The sequence below is a fragment of the Oncorhynchus tshawytscha genome, unplaced genomic scaffold, assembly GCF_018296145.1.
Source record: "Oncorhynchus tshawytscha isolate Ot180627B unplaced genomic scaffold, Otsh_v2.0 Un_scaffold_4246_pilon_pilon, whole genome shotgun sequence".
Lineage (NCBI taxonomy): Eukaryota > Metazoa > Chordata > Actinopteri > Salmoniformes > Salmonidae > Oncorhynchus > Oncorhynchus tshawytscha.
In genome coordinates, this window is record NW_024609831.1 from 385,764 (window position 1) to 410,013 (window position 24,250).

General features: G+C 44.3%; 3 protein-coding genes across 3 annotated transcripts; 1 reads left to right on the forward strand and 2 right to left on the reverse strand.

Annotated features, from left to right (window-relative positions):
- Positions 1-224: 224 nt before the first annotated feature.
- On the forward strand, positions 225-10,223 carry ndufs1 (NADH:ubiquinone oxidoreductase core subunit S1). The gene is made up of 17 exons (XM_042319452.1): positions 225-416; positions 970-1,046; positions 1,170-1,261; positions 1,371-1,637; positions 1,727-1,857; positions 3,281-3,466; positions 3,584-3,718; positions 3,826-3,940; positions 5,568-5,713; positions 6,822-6,950; positions 7,456-7,585; positions 7,885-8,045; positions 8,290-8,444; positions 8,600-8,775; positions 9,432-9,566; positions 9,758-9,830; positions 9,961-10,223. The coding sequence occupies exons 2-17, from the start codon at positions 974-976 to the stop codon at positions 10,050-10,052; spliced, it is 2,196 nt and encodes a 731-aa protein (XP_042175386.1). The 5' UTR covers positions 225-416; positions 970-973; the 3' UTR covers positions 10,053-10,223.
- Positions 10,224-15,920: 5,697 nt separating this feature from the next.
- arl6ip6 (ADP-ribosylation factor-like 6 interacting protein 6) lies at positions 15,921-17,659 on the reverse strand. Its single transcript, XM_042319459.1, has 4 exons — positions 17,204-17,659; positions 16,993-17,046; positions 16,720-16,852; positions 15,921-16,166 (listed from the first exon to the last, which is right to left on the reverse strand). The coding sequence occupies exons 1-4, from the start codon at positions 17,358-17,360 to the stop codon at positions 16,073-16,075; spliced, it is 438 nt and encodes a 145-aa protein (XP_042175393.1). The 5' UTR covers positions 17,361-17,659; the 3' UTR covers positions 15,921-16,072.
- Positions 17,660-19,059: 1,400 nt separating this feature from the next.
- On the reverse strand, positions 19,060-24,250 carry LOC112241632 (ropporin-1-like). Its single transcript, XM_024409690.2, has 6 exons — positions 24,087-24,250; positions 20,792-20,945; positions 20,370-20,487; positions 20,059-20,220; positions 19,737-19,918; positions 19,060-19,490 (listed from the first exon to the last, which is right to left on the reverse strand). Exons 2-6 carry the CDS (start codon positions 20,905-20,907, stop codon positions 19,424-19,426), a joined length of 645 nt encoding a protein of 214 aa, XP_024265458.2. The 5' UTR covers positions 20,908-20,945; positions 24,087-24,250; the 3' UTR covers positions 19,060-19,423.

Here is a 24,250-nt window from a genome sequence, read left to right on the forward strand (position 1 = left end):
AAAAATCTGGCTTGCTAATGTATTTCAATATATATATATATATATATATATATATATATATTAAACATCAAAGTGGTTATTTAAACAGTAAAAGCACACAAATCACGAACATTTAGGAAAGCATTTCAACCGGAAGTACTAACGTTTTATGAGGTGAAAGGGCATATTATAACTCGACAACGTTAAATATCTTTATGGTTATAATAGTTTTGAACATATGAATATGTTTTAGTATTATGTAAATACATGTAACTTAATTTTAAATTAAGAAGTATGGGCAAAATGAGCTATTTCTTCCTTTAATATATCGTGGTGAATCGTTCATTTTCGTTGTTGTGACGGAGATTCGCAGTAGGATTGCTAGCTAGTACATACATAAATCGCTGTTCTGGTCAAGAAGGCCAAATAGCGACAAGGTAAGAATAAAATACCAATACTTCATTCCTATGTGACCATGCCGATTGTATAGTTTACAATCTTTGGATTTAGTAACAGCCAGCCGCTGAAAAATCAGTGCGATGTCCGCCGGTGTCCTTGACTTGTAGTTAGCTAACATTGAACGCTTTAACTTGCTAACCTAGAAAGCATTCAACACCAACTCGAGTGGGGAGAAAACGTCAACAGCTGTACCAGGGCTAACATCAGAGATAGGGGAGACCGTTAGATGTAACTTAACTGACGTGGACATGGATTCACTCTTATGTTGACTGTGTGTGTGACAACTTCTAGCAAGGCTGTCCGATTTTGTTGTAACATCTTGAGTTTACAACTCGTTACGCATTTGCCACTTGCCATAGATCACCGGTAGTGGTGCACATATATGATCATAATTAATCAAACTAATGTAATTTGTTATGACATATGTAACCCATACAGTGAATTACTCTTAGATAAGATAGCTAGAAGTATTAGCTATAGCCACAGTAGCCAGTTAGAGATGTTTGACTTCTGCGCTCTCTCTCTTTCTAGCGTCATGTTGCGTTTGCCATCCGTTAGCCGCGCGCTAGCAGGGGCAGCCAAGGGCAGCCTGGCCCCCTCCAACAATGGTAAAGATCGTGTGTGCACCCTCAAGCTACTTGGATACATTCATGTGTTTTGAAGAGAACACTCACAATTTCTCTCTAGGGTTTCTGGTTGCTTTGAAGTGTAATCTCTATCTGTCTATGCAGTGCTTACCTCAGCGAGAGCTGCCAGTAACATGGTGGAGGTGTTTGTTGATGGGAAACCAGTGGAGGTGCTGCCTGGGACCACCGTGCTGCAGGTAACCTTTGAACTTTGACCTCACCCTGTAGGGTTAAATTCTATGCCTGGTGACTAATTGGGGTTGTGTGTTTTACCGTGACTGACTCATTGTATCTGTGTGTGTTTAGGCCTGTGAGAAGATGGGGGTGCAGATTCCTCGGTTCTGCTACCACGAGCGCCTGTCCGTGGCTGGGAACTGCAGAATGTGTCTGGTGGAGATTGAGAAAGCCCCAAAGCTGGCGGCCGCGTGTGCCATGCCAGTGATGAAAGGCTGGAACATCCTGACCAACTCAGAGAAGACCCGCAAGGCCAGAGAGGGAGTGATGGAGTTCCTGCTGGCTAACCACCCTCTGGACTGCCCCATCTGTGACCAGGGAGGAGAGTGTGACCTTCAGGTAAAAACACACTCTGGATGTGTAAATGTACACACACACACACACACACACACTGACTGTTGTGTTTTTGGGTTTGGTTTGTGTCCCAGGACCAGTCCATGCAGTTTGGTTCAGACCGCAGTCGTTTCTCTGAGGACAAGCGGGCTGTGGAGGATAAGAACATTGGACCACTCATCAAAACAATCATGACCCGCTGCATCCAGTGCACACGTTGCATCCGGTGAGTACTATGCTCAGTATGTCCCTCTCAGCCACTGTACTAGTCTTTCTCCTCCGTACTCCTCACTCTCTCTCTCTCTCCCTTCGCTTGGTTAAAAAATCTCTATATATACACTACCATTCAAAAGTTCAGGGTCACTTAGAAATGTCCTTGTTTTTGATAGAAAAGCTTTAAAAAAATTACCATTAAAATAACATAATATTGATAGTGTAGACATTGTTAATGTTGTAAATGACTGTTGTAGCTGGAAACGGCTGATTTCTTTTTTTTAATGGAATATCTACATAGGCGTACAGAGGCCCATTATCAGCAACCATCACTCCTGTGTTCCAATGGCACGTTGTGTTAGCTAATCCAAGTTTATCATTTTAAAAGGCTAATTGATCATTAGAAAACGCTTTTGCAATTATGTTAGCACAGCTGAAAACTGTTGTGCTGATTAAAGAAGCAATACAACTGGCCTTCTTTAGACTAGTTGAGTATCTGGAGCATCAGCATTTGTGGGTTCGATTACAGGCCAATTTCTAGCATGGAATAGCCTTAATTTCTCAGAACAAGAATAGACTGCCGAGTTTCAGAAGTTCCTTGTTTCTGGCCATTTTGAGCCTGTAATCGAACCCACAAATGCTGATGCTCCAGATACTCAACTAGTCTAAAGATGGCCAGTTTTATTGCTTCTTTAATCAGAACAAGTTTTCAGCTGTGCTAACATAATTGCAAAAACGTTTTCTAATGATCAATTAGCCTTTTAAAATGATAAACTTGGATTAGCTAACAGAATGTGCCATTGGAACACAGGAGTGATGGTTGCTGATAATGGGCATCTGTACGCCTATGTAGATATTTCATTTAAAAAATCTGCCGTTTCCAGCTACAATAGTCATTTACAAGATTAACAACGTCTGATCAATTTGATGTTATTTTAATGGACCATTTTTATTTAATTTTTCCAAAACATGGACATTTCTAAGTGACCCCAAACTTTAGAACAGTAGTGTATATTTAACTTTTATTTAACTAGGGAAGTCAATTAAGAAAAAAATCTTATTTACAATGACGGCCTATCCCGGCCATACCAGGACGACGCTGGGCCAAGTGTGCGCCGCCCTATGGGACTCCCAATCACAGCCAGGTGTGATACAGCCTGGATTTGAACCAGGGACTGTAGTGACATCTCTTGCACTGAGATGCAGTGTCTTAGACCGCTGTGCCACTCGGGAGCCCCAATATGTCCTTGTCATCCACTGTATTCCTCTCTCTCTCTGCTCTGAGTGTCCTTCTCAGCCACCGTACTCCTATCTCCACTCTGTATACATTCTAATGCTAGGCCTTGGTGCCCAAATGCCAGTTTTGCCTGTGAGATTGCAAGCCATGGGGTGGTATTGACCAGTTGATTTGATTGTTTTTTTTCTCCCTATGCCAGTTTTGCCAGTGAGATTGCAGGTGTAGAGGACCTGGGTACCACAGGCAGAGGGAACAACATGCAGGTGGGAACGTACGTGGAGAAGATGTTCATGTCCGAGATGTCAGGAAACGTCATCGACATCTGTCCCGTAGGAGCCCTCACTTCCAAACCATACGCCTTCACCTCACGACCCTGGGAGACCAGGTAAGTGTGTGTTTGTAAAAAAGGACGATGGAACTACACTCTAGATCTAGTATATAGACATGATAGAGGTGTAGGCAGTACCATTGTTGGATGTGTAACCTTGCTGTGTGTTTGCAGGAAGACTGAGTCTATAGATGTGTTGGATGCAGTAGGCAGTAACATCATTGTGAGTACGCGTGGTGGAGAGGTGATGAGGGTTCTGCCCCGCCTGAACGAAGACATCAACGAGGAGTGGATCTCAGACAAGACCAGGTGAGACATAGAACTTGCCCACACCTGGCCCTAACCACGCCCCTTACCTGTCTATCACCCTGCAAACAGCTGGGACTTCAATCAGTATATATAATGTGTGTGTGTAGGTTTGCGTATGACGGTCTGAAGCGCCAGAGGCTGACCCAGCCTATGGTGAAGGACGCGTCAGGACAGCTGGTCCCCACATCCTGGGAAGACGTACTCACACGCGTGGCCGGAGCAGTAAGTCTCTGTGTAGTGTCTGTCACTGATGTCACTCAACAGACATGTTGGACACTGTAGACAATGACATTGTTTTCTGTCTGAAGATCTGAAGTGGTGTCTAATCTTTATGTCTGTATAAAGAGTTAGTATATACAGTGCATTCCAAAAGTATTCAGACCCCTTGACTTTTCCCACATTTTTTTGCGTTACAGCCTTATTCTAAAGGTGATTAAATTGTTTTTTCCCCCCCAATCTACACACAATACCCCATAATGACAAAGCAAAAAAACGGTTTTTAGAAAAGTTTGCAAATGTATTAAAAGCAAACATATCACATTTACATAGGTATTCAGACCCTTTACTCAGTACTTTGTTGAAACACCTTTGGAAGCGATTACAGCCTTGAGTCTTCTTGGGTATGACGCTACAAGCTTGGCACACCTGTATTTGGGGAGTTTTTCCCCTTCTCTGCAGATCCTCTCAAGCTCTGTCAGGTTGGATGGGGAGCGTCACTGCACAGCTATTTTCAGGTCTCTTCAGAAATGTTTGATCTGGTTCAAGTCCAGGCTCTGGCTGGGCCACTCAATGACATTGAGACTTGTCCCGAAGCCACTCCTGTGTTGTCTTGGCTGTGTGCTTAGGGTTGTTGTCCTGTTGGGAGGTGAACCTTCGCCCAGTCTGAGGTCCTGAGCACTCTGGAGCAGGTTTTCATCAACGATCTCTCAGTACTTTGCTCCGTTCATCTCCATCCAGGACAAAGAGTTCAATCTTGGTTTCATCAGACCTGAGAGTGTTGTTTCTCATGGTCTGAGAGTCTTTAGGTGCCTTTTGACAAACTCCAAGCTGGCTGTCATGTGCCTTTTTACTGAGGAGTGGCTTCTGTCTGGCCACTCTACCATAAAGGCCTGATTGGTGGAGTGCTGCAGAGATGGTTGTCCTTCTGGAAGGTTCTCCCATCACCATAGAGGAACTCTGGAGCTCTGTCAGAGTGACCATCGGGTTCTTTGCCATCTCCCTGACTAAGGCCCTTCTCCCCCGATTGCTCAGTTTGGCCGGGCGGCCAGATCTAGGAGGAGTCTTGGTGGTTCTAAACTTCTTCCATTTAATAATGACGAAGGCCACTGTGTTCTTGGGGACCTTCAATGCTGCAGAATTTTTTTGGTACCCTTCCCCAGATCTGTGCCTCGACACAATCCTGTCTCGGAGCTCTTTGGACAATTCCTTCAACCTCATGGCTTGATTTTTGCTCTGACATGCACTGTCAACAGTGGGACCTTATATAGACAGGTGTGTGCCTTTCCAAATCATGTTCAATCAATTGAATTGACCACAGGTGGACTCCAAGTTGTAGAAACATCTTAAGGATGATCAATGGAAACAGGATGCACCTGAGCTCAATTTTGAGGAGTCTCATAGCAAAGGTTCTGAATACTTATGTAAATAAGGTATTTCTGTTTTGGAAAATAAATTTGATAACATTTCTATAAACCTGTTTTCGCTTTGTCATTGTGGGGTATTGTGATGTCAAAATGGGCATTGTGTGTAGCTTGAGGAAATACATTAATTTAATACATTTAAAAATGAGGCTGTAACGTAACAAAATGTATGTATGTTTAGGTATCATGTATGTATCGTGTGTGTATAGTTGCAGGGAGCCCAGGGCAGTGACGTGGCAGCCATAGCTGGAGGAATGGTGGATGCAGAGGCTCTGGTGTCTCTGAAGGACCTGCTCAACAGACTGAACAGTGACAACCTCTGTACCGAGGAGGTCTTCCCTGATGCTGGGGCTGGGTGAGTCAGGGTGGAGGTCTTCCCTGATGCTGGGGCTGGGTGAGTCGGGGTGGAGGTCTTCCCTGATGCTGGGGCTGGGTGAGTCGGGGTGGAGGTCTTCCCTGATGCTGGGGCTGGGTGAGTCTGGAGGTCTTCCCTGATGCTGGGGCTGGGTGAGTCGGGGTGGAGGTCTTCCCTGATGCTGGGGCTGGGTGAGTCGGGGTGGGGGTCTTCCCTGATGCTGGGGCTGGGTGAGTCGGGGTGGGGTCTTCCCTGATGCTGGGGCTGGGTGAGTCGGGGTGGGGTCTTCCCTGATGCTGGGGCTGGGTGAGTCGGGGTGGGGTCTTCCCTGATGCTGGGGCTGGGTGAGTCGGGGTGGGGGTCTTCCCTGATGCTGGGGCTGGGTGAGTCGGGGTGGGGGTCTTCCCTGATGCTGGGGCTGGGTGAGTCGGGGTGGGGTCTTCCCTGATGCTGGGGCTGGGTGAGTCGGGGTGGGGGTCTTCCCTGATGCTGGGGCTGGGTGAGTCGGGGTGGGGGTCTTCCCTGATGCTGGGGCTGGGTGAGTCGGGGTGGGGGTCTTCCCTGATGCTGGGGCTGGGTGAGTCGGGGTGGGGGTCTTCCCTGATGCTGGGGCTGGGTGAGTCGGGGTGGGGGTCTTCCCTGATGCTGGGGCTGGGTGAGTCGGGGTGGGGTCTCCCTGATGCTGGGGCTGGGTGAGTCGGGGGGGGGGGGACTTCCCTGATGCTGGGGCTGGGTGAGTCGGGGTGGGGGTCTTCCCTGATGCTGGGGCTGGGTGAGTCGGGGTGGGGGTCTTCCCTGATGCTGGGGCTGGGTGAGTCGGGGTGGGGGTCTTCCCTGATGCTGGGGCTGGGTGAGTCGGGGTGGGGGTCTTCCCTGATGCTGGGGCTGGGTGAGTCGGGGTGGGGGTCTTCCCTGATGCTGGGGCTGGGTGAGTCGGGGTGGGGGTAAGGGTGAGAATAAGAATAAGAATAAGGGTGTGGGAGTAAGGGGTGAGTAGTGGGGAAGGAGTTGTATTATGGTTGGTTATGGTATATTAATAATAGTTTGTATTATGGTAAGTAATAGGTTGGCTCATGATTAGTAAAAGGTTGTATTGTGGTTTGTGTAGCTCTGACCTGCGTTCCAACTACCTGCTGAACTCTGGGATCAGTGGCATTGAGGAAGCTGACCTGCTGTTACTTATAGGAACCAACCCTCGTTACGAGGCCCCACTCTTCAATGCACGCGTCCGCAAGAGGTACACACACACACACCTAAAACTCACTCACTCACACACACACACACACACCTAAACTCACTCACACACACACACACACACACACACACACACACCTAAACTCACTCACACACACACACCTAACACTCACTCACTCACACACACACACCTAAACTCACTCACACACACACACACACGCACAAACACATCTAAACTCACACACTCACACACACACCAACCCTCGCTACGAGACCCCACTCTTCAATGCACGTGTCCACACAAGAGGTCACACACACACACACACACATCTAAACTCACACACACACACACACACACACACACACACACACACACACACATCTAAACTCACTCACACACCAATCCTTGCTGTGAGGTCCCGCTTTCTTCAAAAGTGCTACCTGCACAAATACACACACACATTAATTGATGTCTGCAGCTCACACACACACACACACACCAACTTGCAGTAGGAAGCCTCCCTCATCATCTCCCCCTCCCCTCTCAGCTGGTTGCATAATGAGTTGAAGGTGTCTGTGGTGGGGAGCAGTGTGGATCTGAGTTACACTTACGACCACCTGGGAGAGTCCACTCAGGTGCTGCAGGACATCGCTAACGGAACACACCCCTTCTGCCAGGTAACCACGGCCACCACAGACCGGGAAGGGATGGGGAGGGGGGGGGGGCAGTCGGTGGGAGCGGGGGTTGTATTGTTGTTGATAGAAATGTTGTAACAAACATTGTTACAGATAGGAATGACTTGAATAGACCTGACATGATTGGTCAATCTGCATGACAGAGAAGCACGTCTGTTCTAGAATCTAGTCAATGTATTTCCACCTGCCTTCCATAATGGTGTGTACTACTGGACGTGGTCCAGCTCTGTGGTTATGCACTGCCCTAACCTTTCCCCGGGCCCTCTCTCTCTCCCCGCCAGGTGCTCGCGCAGGCCAAGCAGCCGGTAGTGGTGGTGGGCAGTGCCTCTCTTCAGAGGGACGATGGAGGAGCCATCTTGAGCTCTGTGCAAACCATCGCCCAGAATGCCCGGGCCAGCAGCGGAGTGGGGGAGGGCTGGAAGGTCCTCAACGTGCTGCACAGGTTAGCATGCTAAAGCTATCACTGGGCTAACTTCTAGTCGCATTTAGCATCCAGCTATTATTAGCATTTAGTAAATATTTAATATTAGCATTTAGCATCTAGCTTTTACTAGCATTTAGCATACAGCTAACAACTTAGTCTATCCCTACTAGCATCCAATCATCAAATAAAGGTGAAATAAATAAAAAATTAAATCTTGTGTGTGTGTCTACTAGCGTCCAATCATATTTTTGTCTATCTGCAGGGTAGCCAGTCAGGTGGCAGCCCTGGACCTGGGCTACAAGGCGGGGGTGGAGTCTATCCGTAAAGCCCCGCCCAAGGTTCTGTTCCTGCTAGGAGCTGACAGAGAATGCATTACCAGACAAGACCTGCCTAAAGACTGCATGATCATTTACCAGGGTACACACCTATCTATCTGTACACACGCACACACACACACACACACAGGACAGCATGTTCATTTATCAGGGTAGAACACCCAGTGCACTTCCCATGATACACACAATTGTCATGCTATATACAGCATATGTATGGTAAATGTGTATCGTTGCCAGGTCACCATGGAGATGTGGGTGCCACCATGGCTGATGTCATCCTGCCCGGTGCGGCGTACACTGAGAAGAATGGAACATATGTCAACACAGAGGGGAGGAGTCAACAGACACGCGTGGCCGTCACTGCGCCCGGCATGGCCAGGGAGGACTGGAAGATCATCAGAGCCATCTCCGAGGTACACGCACACACACACACACACATATACCGTATACATTTCTTGAAGACGCTGTGTGTGTGTATATGTAACTGTGTGTGTGGTTGTATATGTAACTGTGTGTGTGGTTGTATATGTAACTGTGTGTGTGGTTGTATATGTAACTGTGTGTGTGGTTGTATATGTAACTGTGTGTGTGGTTGTATATGTAACTGTGTGTGTGGTTGTATATGTAACTGTGGGTGTATATGTAACTGTGGGTGTATATGTAACTGTGGGTGTATATGTAACTGTGGGTGTGGGTGTATATGTAACTGGGTGTATATGTAACTGTGGGTGTGGGTGTATATGTAACTGTGGGTGTATATGTAACTGTGGGTGTATATGTAACTGTGGGGGTGTGGGTGTATATGTAACTGTGGGTGTGTATGTAACTGTGGGTGTATATGTAACTGTGGGTGTATATGTGGGTGTGGGTGTGTATGTAACTGTGGGTGTGTATGTAACTGTGGGTGTGGGTGTATATGTAACTGTGGGTGTGGTTATATATGTAACTGTGGGTGTGGGTGTATATGTAACTGTGGGTGTATATGTAACTGTGGGTGTGGGTGTATATGTGGGTGTGGGTGTATATGTAACTGTGGGTGTGGATGTATATGAAACTGTGTGTGTTGCAGCTGGCGGGGCTGACTCTGCCCTATGACTCTGTGGATGAGGTGAGGGGTCGGCTGGCCGAGGTTTCTCCTAACCTGGTCCGCTACGACGACGTTGAGGAAGCCAACTACTTTAAACAGGCCAACCAGCTCTCACAGGTAACCCTTTTACCCCTAACCTCAAACTCTCACAGGTCAGAACATAACCTTGAACATTCCACCCCTTAACTGACTTTTCTTTACGATCAGCTGTTATGAAATCATAAATGGAGACTGTGGTCTTTGATACTGAAATTGAGAGCATACTCAACTGTCCTTTATTTCTCTGTCTCTCTGTCTGTCTCTCTCAGGCTGTGAATCAGACTCTTCTAGCAGATCCTCTGGTCTCTCCTCAGCTGACCGCTAAAGACTTCTATATGACAGGTATGTATAATGTATCATAGCACAGCTGTGAATGTGTTGTCAGACTGATGAGAGGGTGGAATGCACATGGATAACTGGTGGGATCCTCTCGTCACGTGTGTGTGTGTAACATTCTCTATCTCTCCCATAGATCCCATTAGCAGAGCATCTCAGACCATGGCCAAGTGTGTGAAGGCCGTCACAGAGGGAGCTGACGCCGTCGATGAACCATCCATCTGCTGAACTCATACGCACACACTCAGACAGCCAAAACGCACACACACAGTGATGTTGCTCTCCTTTATTTAAGTTGTTTTTTGCTGATTGCTGTAAAGATGTTCGAGGGAAGAGGCTTTGTTAAAGAAAGCTGAAAATGAAACTGTACTCTGATTATGAATAAAATCCTATCCTGTAGCACTCTGTCCTTGTGTTATTACCCTCATGAGGTCATCTCCAACACCACTGTTTGTCCTTTGTTCCACACACATTATAACAGTTTTCTGTCTTGTTTCTACTTTGTGGAGTTGAAGCATTGTAGCCAACACAGAGTGACGTCAGCAGAGATGTTCTGTTCTAGACCTGTCAGACATCAAGGACAGGGCAAATGTTCTTCTGTAGTGCCAGATGTGTGGGGAACGGTATCGTAGGTGCCTGCTGTTATGTCCTCTCAGGGGTGGTAATAGATGGGGCTGGCGAGAGGAGTCTGTTCACGTGGTGAAGATTGTGATTTGTGTGCTGGGGCTCGCTGTGCTGTTCAGTGTGTTCTGCCTGGGCTATGACCTCGTCACAAGGACCGAGAGCGTGGTCACCTTGCTGACCTCCAAAGATGCCATGGTGGAGGTGTACTACAGTAGTGCTGGACCCAACAGAGTGGAGAGAGTAGGAGACAGAGATAAGCTGTGAAGGAGACCGAGAAGCTGTGGAGGAGAGAGAAGGAGACAGAGAAGCTGTGGAAAAGGAGACAGAGAAGCTGTGGAGAAGGAGACAGAGAAGCTGTGGAGAAGGAGACAGAGAAGCTGTGGAGGAGAGAGAAGGAGACAGAGATAAGCTGTGGTGGAGAGAGTAGGAGACAGAGAAGCTGTGGAGGAGAGAGAAGGAGACAGAGATAAGCTGTGGAGGAGAGAGTAGGAGACAGAGATAAGCTGTGGAGGAAAGAGTAGGAGACAGAGAAGCTGTGGAGGAGAGAGAAGGAGAAAGAGATAAGCTGTGGAGGAAAGAGTAGGAGATAGAGATAAGCTGTGGAGGAAAGAGTAGGAGACAGAGATAAGCTGTGGAGGAAAGAGTAGGAGACAGAGATAAGCTGTGGAGGAAAGAGTAGGAGATGGAGATAAGCTGTGGAGGAGAGAGTAGGAGACAGAGATAAGCTGTGGAGGAAAGAGTAGGAGACAGAGATAAGCTGTGGAGGAGAGAGAAGGAGACAGAGATAAGCTGTGGAGGAGAGAGGAGACAGAGATAAACTGTGGAGGAGAGAGAAGGAGACAGAGATAAACTGTGGAGGAGAGAGAAGGAGACAGAGATAAGCTGTGGAGGAAATAGGATACAGAGAGATATGTTGTGGAGGAGAGAGAATGAGACAGATAAGCTGTGGAGGAGAGAGAAGGAGACAGAGAGAAGTTGTGGAGGAGAGAGAAGGAGACAGAGAGAGAAGTTGTGGAGGAGAGAGTGGGAGATGGAGAAGCTGTGGAGGAGATAGTAGGAGACAAAGAGATAATTTGTGTAGGACTGCGTGGGAGACATAGAGAAGCTGTGGAGGAGATAGTAGGAGACAGAGAAGCTGTGGAGGAGAGCATGGGGTGTCTGGATGGGGACTGACTGAGATTCAGAGATGTGCTAGAAGAGCTCTGGACCCAAAAGAGTGGGAGAGAGAGTGGAGCATCTTTGGTCATGGACTGACTGAGCTCAAACTGCCTACACTACCAATGTAGATTAAAACTATATTCTGGGATGTATGGACTGTTGCATTTGCACTATGGACTATTTCTGGACGGTACTATATCCATTACACTTGTCGTGTCTTTGGCTATGCCGGATTAAGTGATATGACATGCTATTCTATAAAATAATTTATCTGTAATTAATATCACCTGATTGAGCTAATCATGTAAATGTAATTAACTAGAGAGTCGGGGCACCACAAAATAATATTTATAGAGCTGTTATCTTCTGAATAAACTCTTAAAGACCTAGTAATATTTTACATCAATAGCAGTCAATATTAATCGGCATCTTTATTCAGTCTCATCTGAAAGCTGTAAATTCTTGGTTATCTGCACGAACCCTGGCTCACAAGTTGAATCAGCAATACAACATTGGGTTTAATGATTTATTTACTAAATACCTAACTAATCACACAGAATTACACAAACACATAATTAAATCATAACTTGATTACAAATGACGTCATAAAGGATAATGTCCCTAGCGGTCGGAACAGATATGACAGCTTGTTACACAAAAAAAAGGGCCTGGGTTTGAGTGAAAGAGCGGGAAGACTGAGGAACAAAGGGCGAAGCTGTGCTATTGTAAATACAGTATCTTATAGATTCTAAATTACTGCCCGAAAAGGAAAATGCAATAAATATTTACTCTGAGCTGCGCTTCGGTAGGTTGGTGGTAGATGGAAGGCCGTGTTGCCCAACTGAGTCCTTTGTCCTTTGAAGAATGTCTCTGCTGGTAAATTGAATACGTTGTAGTAACGTCGTTGTGTGGTAGATGGGATACTCTGTCTGTTCCTTCCTAACCCTCGTTTGCAGCGGCTGTTGCTAACTCAACGGCTAGGTTGAGGTATCACTTCTGTAGTGATTAAGAGTAGTGAATAAGAGTTCAAAGTTCATACCATTCACAACCAAAGCTCACGCTGATGTTGGCTTCGTTCTGTAGTTATTATCTGAACCATTCTAACATTGGACCGTCGTCCTCACATCCTCGGAACAGGAGGTTATATTGTCGTCAAGGCTTTATATAGGAAGGGAGAAGAGGGCGTGTTTGAAAAGTTTTATAGACCATGTCCCTTCACAGGGGCGGGCCACTGATTGAGCAGGGCCCTAACCTTATGAAAACCCAAATCTCACATTTTAGAAGCTAAAATCACATTTCATCCCATCACAAATAATTTCATATTCAAACAATTAAATTGAACAACAATTCCATGTGAATCCGATAACTCTGATGTGTAGACTTTCCACTGTAGAGTTTATGTCATCTTATCATTGATGAGAATGTCTCAGATGACAACCGAACTGACATCATATTCATTAAGTACCACCGAATATGTTCCATTGGTCGGATTACCAGAATATAGTTCATTTCCCCACCTTCTGATGTTCCCAGAATCTCTATGTTAACCAAGGGTTTTGCAAATGTAACATCAGTAGGGTAGAGAGAGAGGAAAAAGTGGGGAAGAGGTATTTATGACTGTCATAAACCTACCCCCAGGCCAACGTCATGACACACTGTATTACTGTCTGCCTGTATTGTATTGTACTGTCGGTTGTGTTTATTATTAGTGTATGTTAATCCTGCCAGCAACAACAGCCCCTCTGTGATGAATAAAGTTAACTGAATTGAATCACAGCACCTTTGTTCATTTCCTAATTTATGTGTGTATCCAGGAGTTGTTCCCTATGTGTGTATCCAGGAGTTGTTCCCTATGTGTGTCCAGGAGTTGTTCCCTATGTGTGTGTCCAGGAGTTGTTCCCTATGTGTGTGTCCAGGAGTTGTTCCCTATGTGTGTCCAGGAGTTGTTTCCTATGTGTGTATCCAGGAGTTGTTCCCTATGTGTGTCCAGGAGTTGTTCCCTATGTGTGTGTCCAGGAGTTGTTCCCTACGTGTGTGTCCAGGAGTTGTTCCCTACGTGTGTATCCAGGAGTTGTTCCCTACGTGTGTATCCAGGAGTTGTTCCCTATGTGTGTCCAGGAGTTGTTCCCTATGTGTGTCCGGGAGTTGTTTCCTATGTGTCTATCCAGGAGTTGTTCCCTATGTGTGTGTCCAGGAGTTGTTCCCTATGTGTCGTGAAAAGGGCACCACAAAACCTTTTCCCCCTCAGGAGACTGAAAAGATTTGGCATGGGTCCTCAGATCCTCAAAAGGATTGGTTGCATCAATGCCTGGTATGGCAGTTGCTCAGCCTCCGACAACAAGGCACTAAAGAGAGTAGTGCGAGTGGCCCAGTACATCACTGGGGCCAAGCTTCCTGCCATCCAGGACCTCTATACCAGACGGTGTCAGTGAAAGGCCCTAAAAATTGTTAAAGACTCCAGCCACCCAAGTCATAGACTGTTCTCTCTGCTACTGCACTGCAAGCGGTACCGGAGCACCAAGTCTAGGTCCAAGAAGCTTCTAATCAGCTTCTACCCACCAAGCCATAAGACTCCTGAACATCTAATCAAATGGCTACCCAGACTATTTGCATTGACCCCCCTCTCCCTCTTTTATACCGTTGCTACTCTCTGTTGTTATCATCTATGCATAGTCACTTTAATAACTCTACCTACATGTACATATTACCTCAAATATCTGGTACTTCCCTGTATATAGTCTTGCTATTGTTATTTTACTGCTGCTCTTCAATTACTTGTTTATTTTATTTCTTATTCTTATCTATATTTCTTTTTACTGAATTGTTGGTTAGGGGCATTGTTGGTAAGTAAGCATTTCACTGTAATGTTATATTATACCTGTTATATTCGGCACATGTGCCTTATACAATTTGATTTTGATGTGTGTGTCCAGGAGTTGTTCCCTATGTGTGTCTCCAGGAGTTGTTTCCTATGTGTCTGTCCAGGAGTTGTTCCCTATGTGTGTGTCCAGGAGTTGTTCCCTATGTGTGTGTCCAGGAGTTGTTCCCTATGTGTGTCCAGGAGTTGTTCCCTATGTGTGTGTCCAGGAGTTGTTCCCTATGTGTGTGTCCAGGAGTTGTTCCCTATGTGTGTCCAGGAGTTGTTCCCTATGTGTGTGTCCAGGAGTTGTTCCCTATGTGTGTGTCCAGGAGTTGTTGGTGTATTGTGAGGAGGATAAAGGTGAGATCGAGGAAGGAATGGACATCCTGCTGAGGGCCTGTGTGTGTGTGTAAGAGACATCATTTCAGATAGGAGAAAATATACAGAAGGCAGGTGAGAGCTTCTTTACTGTTCAGTAGTACAGACATCAGTGGGAAGGAGAGACAGTGAAAGCAGAATTCAGTGGTTCAGTGAGAATAACAGTCAAATGCACAGATACACTGCATGGAACATACCTCTACAGGTTATATATTAGACTTACAATAAACTATAGATTTAGAATGTGTGAGCCTCATTTCATATTTTAAATGTTCTCTTTATAGCACTAATTTGGCACAAAAACCTCTTTAGGCTAGATATATCACAATATACAGTACATTAAAAAAGGTATCCTGACTTTGTAGAAACCTGGGACTCAACACTTCATCAGCCTGGGACTTGGCCAAGAAGAGGACAGCATGGAGAACCAAATGACAAGGAGCTAGTGAGTGAGATGCTGACTTCAGTACTGGACACATTGTCTCATAGTATCACATCATGTTCTACTGCTTCTATTGATATGTACACATACACATGGGAAAGATTGTGGGTAAAGTCAGGTAGAACAAGGGGTTCTGGGTAAGGTGAGAGGGTTGTGGGTAAGGTCAGGTAGAACAGGGGGTTGTGGGTCAGAGCAGGGGGTTGTGGGTCAGAGCAGGTAGAACAGGGGGTTGTGAGTAAGGTCAGGTAGAACAGGGGGTAAGGTCAGGTAGAACAGGGGTTGTGGGGTCAGGTAGAACAGGGGTTGTGGGTAAGGTCAGGTAGAACAGGGGTTGTGGGTAAGGTCAGGTAGAACAGGGGTTGTGGGTACGGTCAGGTAGAACAGGGTTGTGGGTAAGGTCAGGTAGAACAGGGGTTTGTGGGTAAGGTCAGGTAGAACAGGGGTTTGTGGGTAAGGTCAGGTAGAACAGGGGTTTGTGGGTAAGGTCAGGTAGAACAGTGGGTTGTGGATAAGATCAGGTAGAACAGGGGGTTGTGGATAAGATCAGAGTAGAACAGGGGTTGTGGATAAGGGGTTGTGGATAAGATCAGGTAGAACAGGGGTTGTGGTAAGGTCAGGTAGAACAGGGGTTGTGGGTAAGGTCAGGTAGAACAGGGGTTTGTGGGTAAGGTCAGGTAGAACAGGGGTTTGTGGGTAAGGTCAGGTAGAACAGGGGTTTGTGGGTAAGGTCAGGTAGAACAGGGGGTTGTGGGTAAGGTCAGGTAGAACAGGGGGTTGTGGGTAAGGTCAGGTAAGGCTCCAGATGATGGTGATGGCCGCTACAATGCCATTTAGGACCGCCACACTGTAGCTCATGTGGAAGGAGTGACCTGTCACCTGCCTGAGACACACACACACAATTAGAAATCAAAGGTGGCAACACATATCGACAGCTTGGGACTGTAAGGTTCTATCTGGAAAAAGATGATTCTGAGATAATTGGCTTTAAAGTTCTGACCCCTCATTGGTTTAAAAGATGACAGCAATTTTGAACTGAGGTATTTAGACTTCTGTATAGGTAGAGAACATTGAACAGAACAAGGCTGTTTCAATAACTACATGTTGACTAAAATACAGATAGAACCTTATAGTCCCAAGCTCTCATTGGCATCATTCTCTTTACACACGTGTGTGTCCTGCTATCTGGGCTTGGGAGACAACAGGGAGCGATGGAACAAGAGGAGTTAGGAAAAGGACGAGAGAATTAGGCTAAGGCCAGTGGAAGAGTTAGGGAATGTAGGTTAGTCAGTAGAGGCTTCTGAGGGGAGGACGGCTCATAATAATGGCTGGAATGGAGTCAGTGGAATGGTATCAACTACATGGTAACCACATGTTTGATATGCCTGATATCATTCCAGCCATTATTATGAGCCGTGTGTGTGTGTGCGCGTTACCTGAGGTGGCCAGGGGACAGGGGCGTTGGGAGGAACGTGCTGGGCTCAAAAGAGTCAAAGTAGGTGATGGTCCATGTGAAGCTACAGCAGCAGAACCCTGCTAGCACCGACATGACCAGAACACTCCAGAACCCTACAGAGAGGGGGAGGAGAGAGAGACAGAGGGAGAGAGAAAGGGGGGTAAAGGGGAGAGAGAGAGAGGAACATGTTTTATTAATTTTCTATTCTGGAGGCTTTGTGTGTATGAACTTTTGTGAACAGACATGTACTTGCCTAGGAGTCTAACCTCTGAGCCATCCTCTCCAATCACTCTCTCATTCTGCATCTCTGAAACACAAACACACAACAAACAGTATACAGAAGTGACAAGATGACATATTGACATAACAATTAACAGAAAGCAATATCATTCAGCTACTGTCCAAGAGGGTCTTCATCCGCGCATGCGCGACTAGAATTCTGTAACTCTTGACAGACGATGTACCTTTCAAGATGAGGTAAACAAAGGCGCAGAATACTGCAACGACCGACATCACCATTGCACAGCAGAGCATGGAGAAAATCCTTGCGGTCCACAGTCTTCGGTTGTCCCAAAAACTCTGGTCCGGTTTGACCGGACGCTGCCGGTGTTGTATGTCCATCTTGGTAAAAGTCAAGTAATTACAACTCAAAAACGTTGAACTAGTTGTCAAAACACACGCTAGATATCAACGTAGCGAAGTTAGTTTCCTCTCCCAAACTGCCTTCCTTCAATTAGTGACACGCACGTTGTTAAAATAGAATTAGGATGTATTTTAATAGTATCACTGCCCTATGTAAATAATGTCATGTAAAGTTAGTTCAACAAGTCCCTTTTTCGTAACTTTCTAAACTTCTGACAATGCTTTCAAAACATAGCTCCTTCCGCTTCCGTATCCGCAAACTAAACCCGCCCTAAAAACGGAAATCCAACCGAATAGCATAACTTTTCCTGACGCAACCAACGAACATCTTGTCTGTTGGTTTGAACACGTCTATCATCTTCTTTTCTCACCAGTGTTCAGTAGGGCACACCTTATCTATACTTGACCTGGAGTGATGTTCAGCAGAGCACAGTGTAGCTAAACAATTTGCAACATCATTATCAAACAATGTATCACACATTGAAAGAAAGTGTACCAAAACATGCTTCAGCCCAGCTTGAACAAAATGGACTCAGGTGCTCGACTGAGAGACATTCCTTCACCAAGACACTTCAACGGGTGATTATCCACTAAAATAAAGAGAAAGGATTATTCTGTATATATCCCATACATTAGGCCAAATATATCTGTAGCACAACTGTCCAGACCAGATTTTTTTTTAAATTACGTGCACCTACCTGGTCAGACATGAAAATGTTTGAGAACACCTGTTGCCTATTTTATCAACAGTAAACCAGTTATCTTAACTCTGTCTATATGTTTTTCTTTTTTTTTTAATGACGTGCAACTCTGTCTGTTTCCTTGAATCCTCCCATCTCTGCAATAATACAAATCTTATGCAATGTATTAATCTGACAAATACAACAGTGACCAATCTCTCAGGATTTGGCTTGGACTAGAGATAGTTAGAGAACGCAACATTGTATGTGTCCCATTATAGTGTTGCCTATGCCAAAACGGGCTTTTGGAAACTAGAGTCCTCTATTAATCTCTATGTTTGACTTTTACTATGTGTTTCTGGCCTCTTGTGGCAGCCTCAATCAGTGATGACTTTTCATGATTGACTTTTCACTTCATGTAATACACAAACACTGTCCTCTGATATTGATGGAGGACATACACAAACACTGTCCTCTGATATTGATGGAGGACATACACAAACACTGTCCTCTGATATTGATGGAGGATATACACAAACACTGTCCTCTGATATTGATGGAGGACATACACAAACACTGTCCTCTGATATTAATGGAGGACATACACAAACACTGTCCTCTGATATTAATGGAGGACATACACAAACACTGTCCTCTGATATTAATGGAGGACATACACAAACACTGTCCTCTGATATTGATGGAGGATATACACAAACACTGTCCTCTGATATTGATGGAGGATATACACAAACACTGTCCTCTGATATTGATGGAGGACATACACAAACACTGTCCTCTGATATTAATGGAGGACATACACAAACACTGTCCTCTGATATTGATGGAGGACATACACAAACACTGTCCTCTGATATTAATGGAGGATATACACAAACACTGTCCTCTGATATTGATGGAGGACATACACAAACACTGTCCTCTGATATTGATGGAGGACTGTCCTCTGATATTGATACACAAACACTGTCCTCTGATATTGATGGAGGACATACACAAACACTGTCCTCTGATATTGATGGAGGATATACACAAACACTGTCCTCTGATATTGATGGAGGATATACACAAACACTGTCCTCTGATATTGATGGAGGATATACACAAACACTGTCCTCTGATATTGATGGAGGATATACACAAACACTGTCCTCTGATATTGATGGAGGATATACACAAACACTGTCCTCTGATATTGATGGAGGATATACACAAACACTGTCCTCTGATATTGATGGAGGACATACACAAACACTGTCCTCTGATATTGATGCAATAACAGAGTTTTTCTTTGGAACCATCTTTATTCGAACAAAGTTCTAAAGGGGAAAGAGGGTGAGTCTATCCCAAACGCACTTTACGACTGTTGACGAAGTCCGACACCTTCACCATCCCATCACGTGCCTTCCTGAGAGACAGACAGTCAGAGATACACACATTTTGTGCAAAGTCAATTTTGTTTCTCACACCTGTGTCTCCTGGTACTTGACAGCTTTTGTTTTCATTGTGTACTTGTGTAGTTGTTGTGTAGTTGTGTCTCTGTGTAGTTGTTGTGTCTCTGTTAAGTTGTTGTGTAGTTTTTTTGTTGCTGTGTTGTTGTGTAGTTGTATAGCTGTGTTGTTTTTCGTGTAGTTGTGTAACTGTTACAACTCACGCCTGAGCCTCCAAGAAGGTAATGGTTCGGTCTATCTGGGCCTGGGACACCTCTTTGTCCACCGCTGCCAGGTAGAGGTAAAGGAAACGGAAGGTCTCGAAGGGGACGCAGGCGTCTGGGGGCTTACACGAGCTGTCTGAGTTCAGGATGTACAGCGCGTGGGTCATGGCGTTTTTGATCGTCTGCCAGAGAGAAGTCAGAGGTCACCAAGATAACAGGCGCAAAGGTCATTTGATAATGTCTGTATGTTATTAAGTGTGTGTGTGTGTGCAACGTGCATGCATGAGTGTGTGCTTGCATGCGTGCACCACATCATATGTACCCCTCCCAGATAGCTGCAGCCCAGGGCGAAGAATTTTATCCAGTCAAGTTGGTCTCCGAAGCAGCCCACTGTCATGATGTGTCTGAGAAGGTCGTCAGCCAATCCTAACGACCGCCACAGCTTGCTCACCTCCTTCTTACTGACTGTGCCATTCTTATGTAGCTGGAAAGGGGAAGGGGGGGAGAGAAGGGGGTAGGGAGATGGGGACAGAGAGAGAGGGTTCACGTTTATGTGTGTGTGTGTGTGTGCACACGGGTGAGTCATGCATGTGTGTGTCTAGCTGTTGTGTGTTTGTGTGTGTGGCCCCGTACCTTTTTGTGCATTGTGGTGAGTACCTCAGGTGTGAGGTCCATGGTGTTGGGGTTTACCACTTTGTCTGGTGTCCTGTTCACAGGTAACGTCTTCCCCTGGACCAGAGCACTGAAGTACCTGTAGCAGACATGCATACCAGCACAATACTGGGTTTAATACAGCAGAGCAGGAATCCTGGTCTTGGAGGACTGTAGTGAATGTATGCAGGCATATATTCCACACAGTCCAGCTACAACTGACCTTAGATCAGTGGACTTCGTCCCCTATGGGTCCTGGTCAAAAGTAGTGCACTATGTAATGAATAGGGTTCCATTTGGGAAGCAGATGAGGTCAAGGGCCAACTTTCATCCTTCTCCCCTCAGAAGCTACAATACTAAACTGACCTTGGATCAGTGGCTAGGCATAACTTCAAGCTACTCACAGTGTGGCCCATTCCAGCAGGTCTTCAGGTTGTGTCCGGATGGCGTCCTTGGTGAACTGCTTCAGAATTCCGGGGAGCTCTGGAGGGATGACCACTGTTTTACCTCTGTGAGACATTCTAAACCCAGAATGGGAACCAGTGGCAACAAAAACACCTGTATGGTGAAAAGAAAATGGTATTTTAACCTCATTCTTGCAATATCTGCCTGACTCTAAAATAAAAATGTTATAGGCCCAATGCAGTCATTTTTAAGTCAATATCAAATAAATTATTGTTAAGAATGAAGTACCGTACTGTAAAATATTTATATTAAAATCAGCCGAAGGGTTTTTATTTATTTTTAATATTTTCTACATGTAGAATAATAGTGAAAACATAAAAACTATGAAATAACACATATGGAATTGTATAGTAACCAAAAAACTGTTAAACAAATCAAAATATATTTTATATTTGATAATCTTCAAATAGCCACCCTTTGCCTTGACAGCTTTGCACATTCTTGGCATTCTCTCAACCAGTTTCACCTGGAATTATTTTCCAACAGTGTTGAAGGAGTTCACACATATGCTGAGCACTTGTTGGCTGCTTTTCCTTCACTCAGCGGTCCGACTCATCCCAAACCATCTCAATTAGTTTGAGGTCGAGGGTTTGTGGAGGCCAGGTCATCTGATGCAGCACTCCATCACTCTCCTTCTTGGTAAAATAGCCCTTACACAGCCAGGAGGTGTGTTGGGTCATTGTCCTGTTGATAAACAAATTATAGTCCCACTAAGCCCAAACCAGATGGGATGGCGTATCGCTGCAGAATGCTGTGGTAGCCATGCTGGTTAAGTGTGTCACCACCAAAGCACCCTCACACTATAACACCTCCTCCTCCATGCTTTACGGTGGGAAATACACATGCAGAGATCATCCGTTCACCCACACAGCGTCTCACAAAGACACGGCGGTTGGAACCAAAAATCTTCAATTTGGACACCAGACCAAAGGACAAATTTCCACCAGTCTAATGTGCATTGCTCGTGTTTCTTGGCCCAAGCAAGTCTCTTATTATTGGTGTCCTTTACTAGTGGTTTCTTTGCAGCAGTCTCCTGTGAACAGTTGAGGTTGAGATGTGTCTGTTACTTGAACACTGTGAAGCATTTATTAGGACAGCAATTTCTGAGGCTGGTAACTCTAATAAACTCTGCAGCAGAGGTAACTCTGGGTCTTCCATTCCTGTGGCGGTTCTCATGAGAGCCAGTTTCATCATAGCGCTTGATGGTTTTTGCGACTGCACTTGAAGAAACTTTCAAAGTTCTTGAAATTTGCTGTATTGTCTGACCTACATGTCTTAAACAATGATGGACTATAGTTTCTCTTTGCTTATTTGAACTGTTCTTGCCATAATATGGACTTGGTCTTTTACCAAAAAGGGCAATCTTCTGTATACCACCCATACCATGTCACAACACAGCTGGTTGGCTCAAATGCATTAAGAAGGAAAGAAATTCCACAAATTAACTTTAAGAAGGCACACCTGTTAATTGAAATGCATTCCAGGTGACGACCTCATGAAGCTGGTTGAGAGAATGCCAAGAGTGTGCAAAGCTGTAATCAGGGAAAAGGCTTTTGAAGAATCTCAAATCTAAAATATATTTTGATTTGTTAAATACTTTTTGGTTACTACATGATTCCATATGTGTTATTTCATAGTTTTGATGTCTTCACTATTATTCTACAACGTTGAAAATGTTAAGAATAAAGAAAAACCCTTGAATGAGGAGGTGTTCTAAAAGTTTTTCTTTTTTCAATTTAAAGTTTTATTAAGTTTTCTTGTTTTTCAATCAACCAACAAAACACATTCCACATTCACAGATGTGACAGGCTTTAAAAAAATAAAAAGTCAAAAAATAATAATACATTTGAAAAAATAAAAAATTAAAATACAATTAAAATGAATGATAAAGTCAAATAAAAGCATTTATTTTTCTTAATCTATTTATTTTCCTTGGTGCATATATATATATATACATACATACATACATACATATACATACATACATATGTACATATGTACATACATACATACATACATACATACATACATACATACATACATACATACATACATATACATACATACATATACATACATACATATACATACATATACATACATACATATACATACATACATACATATACATACATACATACATACATACATATATATACATACATACATACATACATACATACATACATACATACATACATACATACATACATACATACATATACATACATACATATACATACATACATACATATACATACATACATATACATACATACATACATATACATACATACATACATATACATACATACATACATACATACATACATACATACATACATACATACATACATATACATACATACATACATATACATACATACATACATACATACATACATACATATACATACATACATACATATACATACATACATACATATACATACATACATATACATACATACATACATATACATACATACATACATACATACGTACATACATACAAACATATACATACATACATATGTACATATGTACACACACACAAAAACTAAATTAAAATAAAAACACACAACAAAACATATAACACTCGCAGCAGCACTATCAAGGTTCTTATCAGCTATTTCAAGCATTCGCTGAGACGACGGGCCAATAATTCGTTTTTAGGTTTTACAGTACCTTACACAACATGTATCTGCGCATTTCCCTAGTCACCTCGTTCACTCTGTCCAGTTTGAAATATAGTTGAATAGTGGAGACCAGAGTCTATCAAACTTGGGCTGTCTCTTGTGGAGGTCATAAGTGAGCTTTTAGAACGGTGTTCTAAAAGTTTTGACTGGTAGTGTAGCTTTTTACCGAAAAACTATTTTAAAAGCAAGAATTTAGCTAGGAATGTCTGAGTGGGGAGGGTAACGCTGAATAGTGAGGTTTGGAACTCCCGCATGATGACGTCAACATGGAAAACCGAAACTCCCGCCTATGCAAACCACCTGATTAGAAGGTCCTATGTAGACTGTATATTCAATAAGCAACTATCAGGAAATAACACCGATACAAAAAAGCTCACTTTTACAGTGTTAGTTTCATCAGCTGTTGTACATTATTATATAAAATACAGGAAAACTGAATTTGGACTGCACTGGGCCTTTTAAATGGCAGGCCTATAGCCCACTAATAACTGTGGATTCATTTATGAAAACCATGTAAATCAATTAAATAATTAACCTGTAAAAGACGGTGCAGTTCTCTGCGCTTGATCAGACGATGTAAACGCTGTGAAAGCGGAAGGACAGTAGCAGGTGATGCGCCGGTTATTTTGTATCAGTTTGTGATTCCCGCGTAACAGACGGCAATTGTGACGTCACAGTGTGTGAGTCCTGGGTGTGTAA

Bases quoted from the DNA above. Each gene is read 5' to 3' on its own strand.
- ndufs1 (XM_042319452.1), top strand. From the start codon at position 974: ATGTTGCGTTTGCCATCCGTTAGCCGCGCGCTAGCAGGGGCAGCCAAG. The intron at 8,776-9,431 runs GTACACGCACAC...TGTGTGTTGCAG, and splicing joins TCATCAGAGCCATCTCCGAG to CTGGCGGGGCTGACTCTGCC. The intron at 9,831-9,960 runs GTATGTATAATG...TCTCTCCCATAG, and splicing joins TAAAGACTTCTATATGACAG to ATCCCATTAGCAGAGCATCT.
- arl6ip6 (XM_042319459.1), bottom strand. From the start codon at position 17,360: ATGGACATACAACACCGGCAGCGTCCGGTCAAACCGGACCAGAGTTTT. The intron at 16,853-16,992 runs GCAAGTACATGT...CCCTCTCTGTAG, and splicing joins CTCAGAGGTTAGACTCCTAG to GGTTCTGGAGTGTTCTGGTC. The intron at 16,167-16,719 runs GTAACGCGCACA...TGTGTGTCTCAG, and splicing joins CTGTCCCCTGGCCACCTCAG to GCAGGTGACAGGTCACTCCT.
- LOC112241632 (XM_024409690.2), bottom strand. From the start codon at position 20,907: ATGTCTCACAGAGGTAAAACAGTGGTCATCCCTCCAGAGCTCCCCGGA. The intron at 20,221-20,369 runs GTACGGGGCCAC...TCCCCTTTCCAG, and splicing joins TCACCACAATGCACAAAAAG to CTACATAAGAATGGCACAGT. The intron at 19,919-20,058 runs GTACATATGATG...TCTCTCTGGCAG, and splicing joins GCTGCAGCTATCTGGGAGGG to ACGATCAAAAACGCCATGAC.